We start from the raw sequence: 18,867 nt of genomic DNA on the forward strand, positions 1-18,867 counted from the left end.
CACCACCACCGCCACCATGGGGCTAATTGTATCATAACGTTATCCATTATGTTGTTCTAGTCAATCAAAAAAAAGGACCAATACAACCGGGCTGACATTCTAGTGGCATGTCGCAATGGCTTAGTGACTGTGACCTCTGGTGGGGATCACAAGGTATTGTGACGGAATTCTGGAAGCGACAGTCACATTCCGACGCAGGCAAAATGAAAAAAAAAAAAGAAAACGTTTTCCGTAAAGGCCGACATGTAATTGCACATTAAAGAAATCATTGTGAGCTTAATTCAGAGCTTTATTCTACGGCGCCTCTCATGGCCCATGTATCGCTTGTCATTTCACATAGCATAATAAAAACTGTAGCATGGCCATATCTTTCGGCTAGGTATATATCTTTAGAAAGAAGGTGACATTTCTGCGTTCTCTAAAATCAGCCAGGACGCCTCTCAGGATGGCTGTATGTCACGATAATGAATGAAGAGACGATGAGGAGAACGTTAATGATGATGACTTTGGGGGCGACCATGATTGCGAATTAATGAAGATGAGGCAGACACGAAAGCTATTATTACGATAGTAATTGGACGATGAGACGTATTTACATGCAAGCCTGTTTTTCAACCATAGCGCATTAGTGATGAGATAGCTGAAGATTTAGCACTGATGTACCTGCGCTGCGGCGAATGTTTTACGAGATATTTGTTTCGCCACAGCGTCTGAGCGTCATTAAAAGTGCACGAGGTGAGCCGACTCCCTGAAGCAATCACATCGTGGTTAACGGGAATAACTTTAATCCCTTCGACTTTCAGAGGGATTTAAAAGGCTATTGCTTCTGCGTTGTATAGAAAATACTCATTAGCGGGTTCATGAAATTTTTTCAAACTTCCTAGAAATTAATGTGATACGACGGGGCTACCTATGTGTTCAGTGATCCGGGAAACACCTTAGTTAGCAACCAAGATACTTTGTTGGGCGAGTTGGTACTTATTCATTAATAATATAAACAGCGCGAACACGAAGACAAGGGACAAGATACAAGCGCTTGTACTGTGGCTTTCTTGTATCTTGTCCCTTGTCTTCGTGTTCGCGCTGTTTATATTAATAATGACCTTAGTTGGGCCTGACACCAGGGGAAAATTTTGTGTGTGAAGGCACAATACAGGTAACGAAGGTATCGTATTATTTGCAGTGCTTTAGCTGGAGGAAAGGGGGATCTTTCTTTTCCTGATGTTGCAGTTGAAAAATCGTGAAAGAGTTATTAAAGAACATTTAGCGTGATTAGCTCAAGGAAAGTGAGTAAAGAGGAAAATATTCTGCAAAGCGTTGCTACAAAGGTACAAACAAGGATTACTCGGGCAAATCCAAGCGATGAGCACTTTTATCGCAGCCGTCTGAATTCACATTAGCTAAAAATACTAATGCTCGCGCCCGAAGAACAAATAAAAGTGACCACATAAAAGTGAAAGTAAGAAGTAAAAATGGTGGTACATGACTGTGGACAAGATGACTACTCATGTTTTCAGGTCGCACGAGTTTAACAATACAGAAAAACAAGTGATAGTAAAGTTTACGAGTTATCTTTTGATATTGATTAGGGCTTTGTACATGAGTCAAACAGATCATTACGAAAAGAAATTTTTCCCATACTCGACCGGCAACCCTTCCGAATGATACGGATAGGGCACGTTGCCTTTAGCGTGTGTTGCAGGCCATCTGGTGATATTCGTGACGTCCTGGTTAGTAGTCACAATATTTTCAAATCTGTCGAGTTTCAGTGCTGTTTCTCTCGTACTTTTTATTCCTTCAGCTATATGAATAGACCTTAGCGCATATTCACTTGGTTAAAGTTTATTTGGTATTTGGGCTTACACTGAATGATATTCAGTTCAGTTCAGTCGTTTAGTCGTGTCCGACACTTCGTGACCCTATGGACCATGTCACGCCACGCTTTCCGGTCTCTCACTATCTTCCTATTATGAATGATATTAGGTATGAACATATCATTCCTGGGATGAAACTGTGAAACATAGAATATCGTGATAAGAGTTGCGCGCTTTTCCAGAATTACATCTACATCTAACACACCCTTGCAGGCTTAAACATGCTGAAATCACTTGGAATCATCCCATTAACTGTCATGTCCGAAATTATTCAGCACTTGTTAAACTGTAATAGTGGCTAACCACTCCGCACGCACAACAGCGTATTCGATATGCTCTTCCAGGTAAAAAAGGCTAACTTTTCTGGTGATGCCAAAGAACATAGATAGAAGCGACCGGATGCGTCGACACCAGTCGATTTTCTGAAGGAGGACGAACGGGCTCACCATGGAGAAATTTTGTGCGTTGGGCCTCCTCCTAGGGTCCACCTGCAGGAGTCCCTGCAGAGGCTCCTGGAGGTGGTGCGGCACCCGGTCTAGCAGATTGTGAAGGCTCCCTTCGAGCTGCACACAACAAACACAGAGCACGAGTTAAAGTCCGGATAGCTTGCGCAAATATATTATTAAGATCAGAACGAAACAGACGAGGTCGCCAAACGCGTCTGTCTCGTAGCTTTACGTAGTCCTTTTCTGGGGCGCTGTTATGGTAATCGCATTACGAATCGCACCGCGTAACGCGAAGTGTAAGCGAACATAGCTGTTGCCTTGAAAAGCATCAAACTCGCGTAAGCTGTTTCCAGCGCGAGGCTTCGCAATGAAGATCAGTTCAGTCTAAAACTGCGCAAGAGCAATGCGCAAGCATAAAATTTTTGCGATAATACTAAAACTTGTAAGCGCGAATACGGGACACCCGACTAGTGAAACGCGGGTGTTCGATTTTTTCCGCTCATATCTGCCATGCGTTTCACGGTTATGGTTTAAATGGTACATATGCAAGGCGTGAATCAGGCGGCTGGCGACTTAGCATGGAATACGCTTCTTTTACCACGCTCCCCTTTATCATGTCGCCTTTTCTAAGCTGTAACTCGCTGTTAGAATTTTTGATAGGACGCGTTCTAAATTACTTTAACACTGTCCTGCTATTGTTACATAAAAGCTTGAAGCCTTCCATAACCCCACCCATTCTGTAAGACGAGCGGACAGCTTTCAGCGCTAGCCGATGTGTTCATGTGCCTTCGCACGGTGGCCTGGAGGGATCTGGCGACCAATTTGCGGTGACGAGCACAGGGAAGCCCGAAAACAATTTCCACGGAAGGAAAGGACTATAATTTACCATTCCCAGGTAGTTTAGGTTTGCTGCACGGAGTACTGGGCACTTAGGAATTTTTTTAGAAAACTCGCGGTGCCTACTCATAGGATCCCTATATGCCAGGCAGCGCTTGCAGGCAGAGGTTAAATTTACTTTTGCCTGCTTCTGAGTTCCGAACATTTTGTGGGCCCTTGAGCGTGTTCCTTCTATCGCGTAGCAAGGCAGGTGAGCTCACCACTTCGAGCTGCTTGTTGTAGGTGGTGGTGGAGAGGTTCCCCTCGATGATGGAGCGGCCGTTGTTGAAGAGCGCGCATATCACCAGCCCCAGCGAGAACATGTCTGACAGGGGCGAGCAGCTCGAGGTGGCCTGCACCTCGGGTGCCGTGTAGTCCAGGTCCGGCTGACCCATCTTTGGCAGCTTGGATGTGAACGGCTGGCAGCTCACGGGACTCTGCGTCGGTAAGCACCATTGTAAAAATTCAGTGATAACGAACGCTGTTTTTTCTGAACACAACCGTACACAACTGCCTCTTAGTGCATAGGTGTGGTACAGAAGAGATAATGAAGCTTCGCCAGGTGAGTTCAGGTGAAATGTGTGGTTCCATATAGAAGCTCTTCTACAAAAAAAAAAAAGAAAAAATGGTTGATATTCTTATTTCTAGGGAGTAATTCAAGTAAACACTGCCTCCGCAAGCATCTGCAAAGGGCGATTTTTGTAGTCTCATTTAGCTCGCGCTTCAGCAAGTGCAATGCGGAGTTAGCAAGGAAATCGGTGTGAATTTTGGACTAAATTATACTGATATGCACAGTTGCTTAGAGGTAATGAACGAGAGTTAAGTTCCTAAGAAACTTTCACAATCAGTCATTTATGAAAAAAAAGCACAAGAAAAAAAACATGACGAGGGCAAGATGCACATCAACTACTAAGCATTTTTGTGAGTGCCTATAAAACATTTCTATGGTTAAATCCCGCAGTGTTCATACGTACTGAAACTAAGAACATACGAAGAAATACGGAGAAAAAAAAAATAAACCCGCATACTTTCCACTACTACTGCACTTTAGGCAACCCTAGGTGTGTTTAATGAATCCGGAGCTCTCCACTATGAATTTATTGAAGCCCCGTGTATTGCTTCTGGTCGTTAAACTCTACGTTCCACATACAAGTCTGAAAGAGTATTAACGTCAGAAGTACAAGTTCGTGAACACACTCACTGGCTAATAAATATACCGCGAATCATTTTTGAAGGTTTAGGAAGGCACTTTCACTCTTTAAATTCGCTCAGTAATCGCTTTTTATTAGCAGACTCCATCGCGTCATTCAATGGCAAAATGTGGTTTTCTCGTCCGGGCCAGGCATATAAGGCGATCAGAACCTTGGTATGTCAGGTGGTACAATTCGTCAGCAAACACATGGACGCAAGAGACATGCTTGGAAAATAAGTGTGCTTAGACAGAATAGTAAAGAGAAACTAATATGCAGAGAGAGAAAAGAAATAGAAAATCAATTTGGTGCATTATTCGCCACTAATCTTAGCATCGCTAGCAGAAGAAAATTGCTGGGTTCGGCAAAGACGGGAACCCAGTTTAAGGACCTCAAACCAAGGAAAAAATCACGTGTTTATACAGCAGAGCTGATTTTATGGACCATGCAGAAAGTGAACATTAAAGGAATTTTTTATTTATTTATTTTTTTTTTGAGACCAAGGCGACAAAACAATCCAAGGGATAATGCCATAGAGACGAATCTTTCTTCTCCCAAGGCAACTAGTACTGTGGGCACTGGCATTTTCTCTTCTAATGTGGCTACTATTGCTACCACTATAAATTTTACTACTACTGACTTAGCTACACTACCAATGTTCCTAATAATTCTGCTATTAGAATTTCTGCTTCCAGCTGCTACTGTCATTAGCACGCTTCTTGCTACTATTTAAGTAACGCTCTGACAACTGCAGTCATCGCAAGTGGCCCAATAAATACTGAGATACCTCCAAGATGCAGCTAGGACTGCATAAACAAGACGAGAGAACCAAAAAAGAACGTCGCTGTCTCAACGTGCGTCTCAGCGACGGGCCATTACAGGCAACGTGCGAGGGAAATCAGGTGCTGTTTGCTAGAAGACGCTTAAATGACGGTTGGAAATTGCCAGGGGCTAAACGTCTTCGTGAAGACGCCGTTGGTTTCCCCTGGTCCGAGAGCCGTTTTCGGAATGCAGAAAGAGTCGTTTTAATTGCGCGGATAGCCCCAGCGCAGGCGAGAAGATGCAGTGCGGCTGTATGCACGCAGTTTTCATGCAGGCGTGTGAGTGCGTTGGTTTATCGCTTACGCAATTCATGGCCTTCCTAACCAAGGAAAAATACAAAGGAACGCGTGAAAATTTATTTGGGCAGTTATAGCGAGTAAACATCTTCACTGCTTAATTAAAAAAAAATCTTCATTCGAGCGTTGTAAAGACATGCACGAATGACAGGATGAGCTTTCCCAGCATCCGCACCGTAAAATATCAGTGCACAGTTTAAAGACATAGGCAGTATTGTAACGTGGCGTAGTTGATTATGAGGACGCCCTCTGCCGGACAAATGCTTATTCTAAAGCGTTCGAATTAACCTTGCCGTATGCTAACTGCTGTCACCTTATCCCCGCAGATTTCGCAATCCCATCTGAACAGTAAGATATATGTCGCCTCCTACTACGCTTGCCTTTACTCTTGAAATTCATTTCATTATTCTCAAAAACTTTGCCTTCGCATTAAATTCTATGACCATGCCAATTCCTGCATAATTTTGGGTTAGAATGTAATTCACTCGTATTTTTCCTCTGACCCACTCGGTTCTCTTCCTATATGCTAACATTACATCTATCATACTGATTTCATTGCCTATATGAGTGGTACGGAATTTAATTTGAATATTTTTCGTTATCTTTCACATTTATGCCCCATAATTGCCTGCCGGCGAGATAAAATGTTTATAAACACAATTTTTGAGAAATACTCCTAGGCTGTAATTCATGATCTGTGAGTGGGTTCCACACCGCACATAGAGACATAGTTGTTTTGATTTCGTGGCTGAGATAACTGCCACTGCGTGCCCTACGTGGATGTATTCATTTACATCTTGTAAGCGCCCTACCATCTATCGTAAACTGCTGGTGCTTTCCGAAGCTGTTCAACATTGCTTCATTCCTGCATATTAATTTTGGACGCACTGTTCTTCTTTGTCTGTCTAAGTCATTGACAATACTGTTCAATTCGTTCCCTTAAGTATAATTCCCGAAGACATGCCATCAGCACATCACAGATTATTTATCAGTGCTAATTAGCTTTCACCCCCACACCAACCTAGATATCAATTTTTATTCTGCTTTGATTAATAATATTTTTGAAGTGTTTTCCTATGGCTTCCCTACAATTTTCATTTAGACTATCTTGAAAACGAGCTCACTGTATTGTTCAACGTAAACTTGTCCTTTTAGAGCCTTAAATACAGCTTTGACAACAAAGATGCCTCCACGTTACAGTACAGCTACTTGAGTGTTATGTTCCAAATTGCTTCTCAGAGAACAAATTTTCCTTTTCTGTGGAGCGTTCCTTCTGATTGGCTGACTCGTAGGTTGGATGAGGGATATCTGCCAGAAGGTGGTCCCGACTACTGCGCTGTTGTTATTTTCGTTAAAACAATGCAGCTCAGTGTCTCTCAAAAGATCTAGAGATTCTAATTTGACACTTTGTTCCAATAGGGAACCCTGCAATAGTTAAGTAATTGATATTGATGAAAGATTTAATTTCATAGAACCAAAAATACTTCATACTTCACCAGATTTAACTAACTAGCAAACCTATTTTGTAAGATATTGTTTTCACTTCCGTACCAAGTGCTAGTTCTTGTAGCGTTTGTCATGTGAAATTTGACAGATAACGGTAGCTTTCCAGCGTGTGCTTAGCAAGGTCAATCTATTCGGATGGAAAAAAGAAGAGCTAGTGTTGCGTTAGATTGCAGGCCACGTGAGTCTTTTTATAGGCTCAGTTTACGTTTCTCTACGAAGTGCTTCGCTTTTTGTACGGAATCAAATGCTTTCTTATGGCCCACAACCTGATAGGTACGCTTGCTGGGTCCTCATTTTACTTTAGCGCTACAATCTTGCAGTCTAGAAGAGATGCGGCACCTAAAAATAGATTGAAAGTATAACCCATTGTCGTCAAGGACGGGCAGTGAAGTTGATTTTGGTGGGCTCGATACGACATGGAAAAAGTTAGACAAAAAAAAAAGAGTTTGTTATTTTTAGTCCTAGATTGCTTTATCGTGATAATGAAGCAACTGCTTACGCATGGAGACAAAAAGAGAAAGAAAAAGCGTCATTGAATCGATGGAGAAGAGCGTGACAAGCGTACGCAAAGTGTCCAGAGGTTACCCAGGTAACTTGAGACGGCAAGTGGTCTCACTACATAGGGTCATTAGTGCGACTAAAACTAATTAAAAACGTGTTTTTTTTCCTTTTAACGTTGCCGGATAATTAGTCTAAGACTTGCTGGCAGTATGCTTTAATAAAGACGCTAAACAAAAGTTTGACTCTGAAATGTAATGCTATCAACGTAATGAAGCCTATAAAAAGAAGAGTGGATCGATGAGGCAGTGTCAGCAAGGGGCATATGGAACAACATTAGCTTTCCTTGCAAGAAATGAAATCAGATTGTAAAGTTCATAGCTTGATTTTTGGTTTTCTTTACTGATATCGAGGGCCAAGTTCCAGATCCGGGGAGAGTGGCAGAAAAACTACAGTTTCAAAGGCAAGGGGGAGCATTAAAGACCGCATATATTATTGGACAACTCCTTCAGATTACTCGGCTGACTGAAAAGGTGCTTTAGTAGTAACTTCTATGTATTCTAACATAGTCGGTTTACAGATAGCTGATATTAGAGATAAAAAAAATATGCCCTTTGTTGGTTGCAGAGTGTGTTGCCTAGATTTAAAACTTTCAACTCCCGTCTTGTCCGGCCAAACCTGCGTTTCTCTTCTTCAGAGCTATAGAATCTACGTCTAAGTTGAAAATTGTATCGGCTGGATGTCGAAAGGAGTTCTTGAGCTATCCAAAAGATTTACAGTCTTCAAAAGGTTACCGGTCTTTGCCGCAGTTGTGGCCTTCGCATACAGCTGTCCAAGTTGACCTCTTGCGAAAGTTTTGCTTAAACTCTAAAGTGTCTACACAAGCTTCACTGTATTGAGTACCGATGAACCGTTCGGGAGCATGCTTCGGCTGCCGACACGAAATCTCGATATTTCAAAGCTTACGTAAGCAGTGGTTTTGCGGTTAGACGCGATGAAGCAAGGGTTTACACATTTGCGAAGTCGGACCTTTTGTGTCGCGCTCGCTGTGTTTGGGAGCCCCGATAACAGTATGTCGAAATGCCTTTTATGTTACTAGTTGATGAACACCGCACGGACGCCTCACAAAATTCCCGGGAAACAGGTTCGTCGAGTACTTCGTGGCTTGGTGACTGTACGGGTGGCGCATGCCTTATTAATACAAGATAGGAATATTAATAGCCTTGTCGTGGCTGCCCGCCTACACTAATTGACCAAGGGGCCAAAGAGGACTTAGGACACTCTTATACATCGTAAATGACTTATGATCGTCTCCTAGTTTTGAGTTGATGCAAAGGATAGGTCAGGCATTGCTACAACTGTGTTCTCCGTCTCAGTCACCTGTTATTTACACCATAAGAGCATGTGCCGCCGAGATGATAACGTAGAGAGACGGTTAACACTTGCTTCTCTTAAGCGAAAAGATAACCCGGGGTGGCACACTGTTCTCTGCATGGCATTATGGTCTCGCGTAAAAGCCGGACAAACTGGAGGGGGTTCTTTATTTCGTTTAGGATAATGGACTGGACGTCAAATAGTGAGAGGCCCAGGCGACTGTTGCAGAGGTTGAAGGATTTGGCTACTGCAGAGGCCTGAACCATAGACTCTCGTCTTCAAACATATTTAAGAATTGCTTTCCCTGAGTAGATGTCTGCGGAAAAATTGTGGGGTGATACCTAACAACCTGTAGATCAGAGCAACATCTACAGCAACATCAGCATGCGTCGTTTTAGGTTGTATTTTTTTAATTTGTGCTTTACTGAAGCATTTAGAGCGTGTAAGGCGAACAACGAAATAACTGCAGTCAATACTCTATTCCAGCCTTAACGCACACGAATACTAGAAGCGAGAACGAAATGTATAAGCTACTTGGTTTCTCTATCTTATGCCGCTGTGAAAGACGCGTACGAAGTCCTTGGAGGATGTCATACCTTGCAAAGAAGGTGGAGTATTGAAACAGAGAGATGAAAACATAAAACGAGCGAAGTGAAATGTGAAGGTGAAGTATTGAAACAAAGAGAGATGAAAACATAAAAAGAGCGAAGTGAAAGGTGAAGGTGAAGTATTGAAGCAAAGAGAGATGAAAACATAAAAAGAGCGAAGTGAAAGGTGAAGGTGAAATATTGAAACAAAGAGAGATGAAAACATAAAAAGAGCGAATTAAAAAGCCAATGACGAGAATTATAAACAGAAAATAAGCACTCTTGTTTGTTTCTGCTTTGTAAAAGGAACAGAAAGAGAGGGATTTCGCCTTATGTGAACAGAAAAACAAACAAACTAAACGATTAAACAAGAAATATAGGCCCCGGCACGACAAAGCAGTCTCGACATAAAATATCGGCTTCATCATTTCGTCGAAGCAGTTCTGGAGCGTTTGCGTCTGAGCAAGGACCAGATGCTGTGGCGAGCGAGGCACCATCGTATCGGGGACTCCGACGCATGGAGGGAGACGGCTTGACCACAAGGGACGGAGGAACGGGCGGGAGGTAGTTAGGGTCACTCTACTGCTGCGTCAAAGAAACTGGACAGAAAAGGATAAAAAGAGGACATACACAAAGGGGAGAAGGGAACAAATGCGGGAGGCGCAGTGCTCTGCGCTCATCGACCTGCTTGCGGCGCCGGCGCTTTTACGACATGTGGAGCTTCCAAGCTTCCATGCGACATCGAGCGGTCCTACCATGCGCTCCCGAGCAGGATGCTGAAGTGAGCGCGGCCTCTTTATACACGTCTCTCGACACCCATTCCTACTCCAGAACAGAGTGCAATAACACACTAGTGTGAAATTTTCCAAGCAATCTGTCTACACAAGGCACTTTTAGTTGAAATACTCTATTGAAGCGGCGACGCAAGCTTCCTATGCAGCTGTTACTCTGAAAATGAAGTAATAATAAATTCCAAAACTCCCTAATTCGAATTTTGAACGCAACTATGTAACCGCTTTTTTGTACATATATTGTGAAAGAACTTGAGAGAAGAAGGAAGGAAGATGCGGATGAGGAAAGGCAGGGAGGTTAACCGGTAAAAGAAACCGGTTTGCTACTCTGCGCTGGGGGAAGGGGGTGAGTGGATATAAATGTGATGGGCAAGAGAGGGATGGGAGAGAGGCTCGTATGTACTACAGGCGTGCAGTTACAAAGCATTTCTTTTTTCTCATGAGGCAGAGACTTTCTCAGATGGAGAAAAAGAAGAGGAGTGAGCAAGCAACACAGAGCTTGTGGCTCTTTTTCTTCTTCTTCTGAGAAATTGTTTTTGGCGCGTGATTACCTCGTGGATCATGGATAATATTCGCTGTTTTACACCGCGAACGGCTACAACAGTTGCGTTCCACGCGAATAAGCGCTTAGAGCTGCAGTCTAAAGCTCATGCCTGTACTACACTAAAGCTATGCCTTTCCCTATGGAGGTTGTAAGTCATTGTTGCGACTATAGCCTTACGTAATTCTCACAATTTCTCTATTCCTGCGGCACTTAGCCAACAGTTGGAACCGACCAGCACTCATGGCCATACTCCGCCTTTTTCACAAGGCCGTTATGCGCATGCGCACATCTCCCCTGTTTGAAAACGAACCACCAAGCCTAGCTACGCACCTGCAGTTCTTGGCCTACTCGATCGGCGCAGCCGCACCTAATCTCGGAGGCCATGTGCAGTTAATATTCGTTATAGGCGTATACGACAGATGGCGGTAGTTGTCAAGAATACACCTAGCGATTTCTCAGCTGGCGTGTCTCGTGAGGGTGTTTTCAACCAGTAGCAGACCAATTTTCAACCACTCCCAGAGGGTGCCACATTTTGTAAAAACACGGATTCTGTTACTTCGCAGTCCTATCCCTGCGCTTGAACAAGCACGATGGGAAATGTCTAGCTGCCATTGTGTCGCGTGCGAAAATGTGTACCGTATCGTGAAGGTCAATTAGAAGATGCATCGCAGCACGCACCTGCTCTCTACCATCAGATAATACCTTGGGTAACCCTCGAGCGTGTGAACAGTTTTTGCAGGGAATCGCACCGAATTCGTATACCCGCTTCAGATTCTCGAGCCGATCAGGCTTCTTAGTGATGTGATACGAGCAGCCCTTAAGATAATCACGAACATCACAGTAAAACACTACATGAACCCCGGAGGCGAATAATGTCACACCGCAAGTTTAAAGATAGGCTGATCCTTGGCAGCTGCAAACCACCGTCGAAGTTATAAAACCTCTACAGAGTTGCAATTCGTGACGCACGAAATCTTGAGAGCGGAGCTGTCTACACAATCATAGAGGATGGAACTGAACAAACATTGCCGAGTGGCGGAACGAGGAGAAGAGAATAACGAAAAAGCTCAAGAGTTTCCAGGTTTTTCCAGCTTGTCCTCTCTTTTCGTTGATTCTCGAGTGTTGACGGCTGCCATAGCCGCGCGGAAAATCCTTTTAAAGACGGTCTAAAGAGACGAAGACTTGAAAGGAATTTGCTCGTTCGAACTGCTATATACCATGCACGTAGAACGACCCACTTCAAAGCATGCGTCACCGCAGTGTCGTTGAAAGGGGCGTTTTTGAGAGGCATGTCCGACGGAAGCAACTGCGCCATCGATGCTTGTAGACCTAAACGTCGCAGTGGGCGTTGTGAAAGGGACCCCATCCATTTTGCAGCACACAGGGATGGCCGTGGTCCACACTTTTGAAGTTTAGGACTAACAATCTCTCTCTCTCTCTCTCTCTGTGTGTGTGTGTGTGTGTGTGTGTGTGTGTGTGTGTGTGTGTGTGTGTGTGTGTGTGTGTGTGTGTGTGTGTGTGTGTGTGTGTGCGTGCGTGTGCGTGTGCGTGCGTGTGTGTGTGTGTGTGTGTGTGTGTGTGTGTGTGTGTGTGTGTGTGTGTGTGTGTGTGTGTGTGTGTGTGTGTGTGTGTGTGTGTGTGTGTGTGTGTGTGTGTGTGTGTGTGTGTGTGTGTGTGTGTGTGTGTGTGTGTGTGTGTGTGTGTGTGTGTGTGCGTACGTGCTTCAGCTAGACATAGCCCTCATTGAGACAACATTTTTAGTTGTGCTTCACGACAGTACCGCCGGAAAAGGACAAATCATGAATACTTAGTGAGTTCTCTTTTTATGGCCTAGTAAATTCAACGCACCATCTGACTTAAGTAGAGAAGAAAAGTGCATGTTTTGAGCTTTTCAAGTTTCTTACATTTATGTAGACGTGCACTTCAGGCCTGCTTTGTATATAATTTCCTCGCAGTCGCTGAACCATGTGGACAAGGAATGGAATCTTCTGATCAGCCATCTATTCTAAAAACAGTGACAGAGAGTCGAATACTATAATTTCTTCCGCCTTATCATAACTGCATCACTGTTAACGCGAATTTTGTCTCTATTAAAAGCACCCGTTTTCTATTGAGCTTGATGCCCATGAGCTGTACGATGTAAGCGCACGTCGAAGAATGCCGGGTAGTCTAAAGTAATTAAGAGACTTCATCCATTACCGTGACGTTTCCTCTACTGCTTCTTCCGCTAACTCATACCTTTCGTGTTCCACGCTGTGATGAGCGGCCCCGCTACTGCGGTCGGGCACGTCTATTGAAGGACGACCTGACCAAATTAGTATCGACATGTAACCAAGAAGAGGAGGAAGACTGGGTGAAAAAACTTCAGGCTGGATGAAAAGCGGGCATTCTAGGCTCTAAGGATGAATCAAGATAGCGCATAACAGCGTGACAAAAGCTTTCTCACGAGGACACCGTGAGAGTCGCAGCTTTCTGTCCTGTAAATGGACGGCCATCGTGGTGATTTTCTCGCTGTGCGCTGGCGACGAAGAGGCGATACATAACGCTTCAAAAAAGGTATGCCAAGCTGAACCCCCTTTCCCCCTGTTTGCGTTGTGTCGATGTTTCGAGCGATAACTATGCTACTCTGCTCTCCCTCTGAACCCCCTCCCCACCTTTCGCTATATATTGGCCTGTGCTTCGGCAATAAACGGTTCCTTCCCCGCCAGCCGTGTCTGCGTCTGCTTGCATCCGGCTGGGCGTCGGCGGTACAACAGTGGCAACGAGGCCGCTTTACCCACGCCAACAAGATGGATCCCCGAAGGTACTATCGTGCGCAAAAGTTGGGAGACCGCGGCTTCGACGGCCGGAGCGGCTGCAGGGACGCACTGCGTCTCTGCTATCTCGCGCGGCTCGCTCGCTGCAAGAGTACTCGTCGTGACGCAAGAGTTTCCCTCGCTCTCGGTATGGCGCTTATCATGCCGCACTAGAAGTTTGTCAGTCATGATAAGCGCCAGACCGAGAGCAAGGGAAAGTCTTACGTCCCGCCGGCCAATCTATCGAAGCGAGCGAGCCGCGCGAGATAGCAGCGACGCGGTGCGTCCCGCAGCCGCTCCGTCCGCCGAAGTCGTGGTTTCCCCACTTCTGCGTACGATAGTACCTTCAAGCTGACCCAGGGCGCAAGGATGGCCTACCTACAGTTGCCAGATTTCGACGAAGCAAAAGATAAGTGGAAGCCTTAACTAGTCAGAGCTGAAGCATATTTCGAAGCGAACAGTGTAACGGTTCCGGCTAAGAAGAGAGCACTATTGGTTTCGGCGTTGTCTAGGAAGACGGTTGAAGCGCTAGCTGGCCGAGTAGCCCCACGTGCCTCAAACGAATTGGCATACAAGGAAGTCCTTCAAAGTTTGGATGAGCACTATGATCCGAAGAAGCAGGAGATAACCGAGAGATACATATTCTCCAATCGCTCTCAACTTTCGAGCGAAGGCGTTAGCACCTATCTTGTTGCCATTCGCCGCATAGCAGACAACTGCAATTTCGGCACGTCTCTTGACTGCATGCTAAGGGATCGCATTGTATGCGGCGTACGCTCTATTTCCATTCTGAAACAAATGTTAGCAAAAAAAGACCTAACCATTGGAAGAGGCCGAAGTATTGGCACTTTCTGGCGAAGCCGCAGAAAACGATGCTGAAAGTATGACGCCAGAATCGGAGCCTTTGCTTAAGTTATAAGCCTCCCAGCCGCAGTCGATCCAAACTTCAGGGGCTCATTTTGTGCCGCATCAGTGTGGTGGTAGAAGCGGTAGCAGACAGCTTGACGACAGCAGTTGTGGTTGGATCAGAGCAAAATGTTATCGCTGCGGTCGCCGGGGTCATCTTGCAAAAATGTGTCGCCGCAACGGCGATAAAGGCCGCGTCACGCAAGTAATGAAAGGAAACAATTTGGCTCTCGAAAAAGCTGTGACCGAGGAAAATAGTGAAAGCAGTGAAAGGGCGAAATTGTGGACATTGATTTCTGCACAAAAAAGCCGTCTCGAGCCTCCGATACGCCGCACTTTCATTTGGGATGGTGTGCAACTTTCCATGGAAGTGGATACAGGGTCGCCTGTCTGCGTCATTTCTCGGGATGTTTTTGACAAGCATCGCGAACAGCGACCGGCGCTCGAGCCTTCACGTCTGAAACTATCGTGTTACGTTGGACAACTGCCAGTTCCAGGAGAATTGCATCTGTGTATGTGATATAAGACGGTCTCCGTGAGCTGCTCGCTGATCGTGCTCAACTGTTGCGGACCAAACTTTTGTGGCCGTGATCTGATTCCCTCACTTGACATAGCGGGGGCTCCAGTTCCCCAGTCATCAGCACAGCGCTTTCCAGACGCAGCGCAAGAATCTGCAGGAACGATAATCAACATAGTCGGCGACTACCGCGTACGTGTTCACTGGGGGTCTCGGCCTTATCAAGAATCCTCCTGCGTGCCTGCAGCTGAAGCCTGGAGTCGTCCCGAAATTCTGTAAGGCAAGATCTATTCCTTACGCTCTAAGAGACAAGGTATCGCGAAAACTGGATGGTCGCTATTGGCGTCTGCTTGCCTCCGACTGGGCGTCGGCGCTACAACAGAAGGAACGAAAAGAAATGTGTGCGCAGGATCAGGAGCGTCATAAACTTAATCTTTCTGAACACAAAAAGGCTCGCGCAAACCTCGAGGCCCCCCTAGACCGTACCTAACGACGTGCTGATGATGAGGGCCTTTTGCCACATTTCTTGGAAATGCGCTCCTTTTATGCATATCGCTTTAGTCGCTGTGGTGGTGCTCAATTACGATAAACATTGAGTTCGTCCCCGAGACTACGCCTTTATCCGGGGTTGAGGCCATCCAGTGTGCCCCGCGAGGGAGGCAATGCATTAGGTGGAAGCACTTCGAAAAGCTTCGTCCTTAGTACTGCTTGAGTTACGCATGGGTGGTTTTCTGCAGTGTTGCGGAAAGGAGCGCAGTGTGTACAGACGCTGAAGAGAAACTGTGCAGCGTCGGCGAAGCTGAAAAATACGTCAGTTAAGTTATTAAGTTTAAGATGCAGTTGAGTAATTGTAACGCACCGGCCAATTACGATGGCCAACACTATTCCTGCTAAATTTTGCTCAGTCTTTAGCCAATCACGGGACCTTTGTAATAGCAAAACAATTTATTTCAGTTATGTAGCTAATGATAGGAAAGGTAGCAGTAAGGAGAGGACCTTATTTAGACGTCGAAGTATTCTGTAGGTGGCAGGTACACAAATCAACCATAATATACAACGCCAAAATAACCAAGAGGCATATAGCAATGAGAGACTCTTAAACGCCGAGTGGACTTGTTAGAAAACACAAGGTGCTTGTCGTGCTGAAGTAGTATCTCCTGAGATATGTTCTGCAGCCTAAATGGACACAGTAAGCCGTCAAAACCGGACATTGCGAAGAGAGTATATAAATGCTCTCGATAGGAACATAGCATGTATTGTTGAAGACCATGCCCCGAAATTTCAGTTGCTACTACAATTAAGTTTTTTATTCCCTGTTTTTCGCTTTGCCACGCATGCGGCAAAGGTGATGCGCTTAGTGAACCTAGTTCGAAATTAGTCGCAGATAACAGTTGCCTCTCTCGTGCTGCACTGTTTTAACAACCAGTTCTAAGCTCCTTCCGCAGAATTCATTTCGGGCTTTCCGCATGGTCAAGTACAAAGTGGCGGTGTGGTGAAACCTCGCCGCCGCCACGATGAAATGTTTCGACATAGACCCCTAAAGAGCTCCCAAAAAACCTTTTAGCGGAATTCGTAAAAGCATTCTCGCGCTAGGTTGCCGAGCTGCGGCCTGGTTTTGTGGGCTCTGAATAAGGACGCGCTTGTGGGCAAGCCGCAATTTTTCAGCTCCTAGCTCGCTCTAAGTTCTGCTACGTCGTTTCCACCGGCTTCCAAGGTAAGTGCGCTGCGTTTGGGCCGAAATATGAGATTCTATTTCAAACAGCCACGGCTCGCTAAACAGTTTCCAGTTTCTTGCCCCGCTACCCAATATAGCGCTGCTGAGTCTCTGAAAAAGAAATATCTGTAGGCGAAAGAAAATTAAGATTATTTAATGCGCTCCTGAAAATATACACCTGACTTTCAAAATGCTTTTGTTAAGAATCCAGTGGTGGCAGGTAGAGGTTTATTTTAAACGCGCAAAATATTCTTTATAAAGAAAGAAATACGATGACTTTATTCTCGAAAGGCGAGTATAATGCATCCGCGAGTTCTCGGGCAGGCAGGCAAGTTCCGTGCAAAGCTGTGGAATCATTTTTTTTTTGCATTGCATACTTTGTGATGCGCGCCGCTTTTAGGATTACCAGGAATATGCCTTGATGGGGTTAGTTGTTATGCGCCCCCTAAGGAAATGTGTGCATTTTCTAGAAACAAAAAAGGGTAATCCAATGTTGTTGTCTCTTCGTAGTGAAAATCTTGCATTAAAAATACACGCTTATTGCTCCGTGAGACGTCTCAGATCAACCCGTTCAACCCAATGTCTATCGTGGCCGTTAGCAAATAAGGGAAATAAATATAAGAATTGTCTATTTAGAGTAACCAACTTTTCTAATTATGTTTTTTTTTTTAAATTTGCCTTCTTTATGTTACACATATCTCTCGGCTTTCAAGGTCATAAATTTTATACTTGGTCATCACTTACACAAAGTCGCTCCTAAGTCTGTGAAACGGTAAAAACTTTTGCGAACCCATTATTAAATACAGTTTCTAGAAAATACTTTGACCCGAAGGCTTTATTGATGGTTCAAAATTTACCTCGTAGCTCCACTTCCATACCTTCTTCCAAGAAGCAGTCTCTCTTCTTTCATTTATCGGAAAAAAAAACCTTTAAATAAATTTAATAATTCGCCCAATAAAAAGGGAACACTTCATCAGTTGTCACGATCTTCTGTAAAAGAAATACACATGTGTGAGTGCGGATCAATATCTTGCTCTATCAACATATTTCCATGTCCTAGTGAACCAGAAGTTTCCGCTGTAAAGGAAAATTTCAGAGCTAGAAAACTGCCCAGCAAAGAGCGACGCAGGCTGGTTTGGTCGCCAATCTTAGAGGCTAAACTTTACCATCCTTCATCTCCTAATGAGGATCACGGAGTCGAACACTTCTTACGCAGCCAGCTTGAATCTTGTGGCGGCAAAACTAAACACGAAGTTTTCAGTATATATATTTTTTCTAACCGCTAAAACGCGTATTTTGTTGCCGAACAAACTTCTATATAGCAAGAACAGTACTGCTCAGTGTTCTTCCGAATGTCAACATAGGCAAAAAACAAGGGAAACAAATCCCCATTTCCCGATGCGCGGAAGACCACGTGTCGGCACAGGTGCACCGTCCTTACCAGCAGGTCGGTGTCGCTGCATTTTTCAGTGAACTCGAGGCCAGCCAGCTTCCAAGTTCCGCGCTTGTTGACGATCACCGACTGCGGACACAGGTTCCGGTGGATCAGCTTGCACGAGTAGTGCAGGAATGATAATGCCTCCGTCAGCTGCGCAAGTAAAAAAAAAAAAAAATCACACGCTTGAAACAAAGAAACGCAACGATTCGCAAGCACTGCACTGCGATTGACGTTCCACTGTCCAACGCGACTGCTATTGGTAGCAGCCAGCTCACTAAACAGAAAGCGAGTTAGTGAAGCTAAGTAATATTTCAGGATATCTAACGTTCTAATATACGTGCATGGGGCATCAAATGGGAAAAGTTTTAGAGGCTGATTTTGTACAAAGTAGAAAAAAAAACTTGTAGCACGGTAAAGCTACGTTTTTACGAGTGGGACGGGATTTACTGTTCGCATTTCCCACTCAGCACAAACGCAACGACTTATAAACACGTCAGTTTGACATATCGCTGTTTGCACACTCGACCACGTATGTCACCACATGCGTAAACATCGAGCGCGATCTGCAGATCCACGCCGGAGTTCGGCACCGACGTTATCCACTGGTTGAAGTAGTTAAACTTTGCCTGATCACAATTCTTAACATCGCCGTCGGCAAAGGAGCTTCGGCGCGCGTGATTCAAATGTACGTTT

General features: G+C 44.8%; 1 protein-coding gene and 1 pseudogene across 2 annotated transcripts in view; one reads left to right on the top strand and one right to left on the bottom strand.

Moving 5' to 3' along the window:
* bma (SCY1-like protein bma) overlaps nucleotides 1-18,867 on the bottom strand; it is a 138,347-nt gene that overhangs the window by 40,395 nt on the left and 79,085 nt on the right. Inside the window, exons 7-9 of the mRNA XM_084580197.1 lie at nucleotides 18,178-18,324; nucleotides 3,418-3,633; nucleotides 2,321-2,437 (exon numbers count right to left, since the gene is read on the bottom strand). Of these exons, the coding sequence (XP_084436323.1) occupies nucleotides 2,321-2,437; nucleotides 3,418-3,633; nucleotides 18,178-18,324 (480 nt within the window). The remainder of the gene's footprint in view (nucleotides 1-2,320; nucleotides 2,438-3,417; nucleotides 3,634-18,177; nucleotides 18,325-18,867) is intronic.
* LOC146179452 (uncharacterized) overlaps nucleotides 13,843-18,867 on the top strand; it is a 165,790-nt pseudogene continuing 160,765 nt past the window's right edge. The window contains exon 1 of the transcript XR_014700731.1: nucleotides 13,843-15,297. The product of XR_014700731.1 is annotated as an uncharacterized LOC146179452 (transcript). The remainder of the gene's footprint in view (nucleotides 15,298-18,867) is intronic.

Source organism: Amblyomma maculatum, chromosome 9 (genome assembly GCF_055883805.1).
Source record: "Amblyomma maculatum isolate TAMU_Amacu chromosome 9, ASM5588380v1, whole genome shotgun sequence".
In the NCBI taxonomy this organism is placed as follows: domain Eukaryota; kingdom Metazoa; phylum Arthropoda; class Arachnida; order Ixodida; family Ixodidae; genus Amblyomma; species Amblyomma maculatum.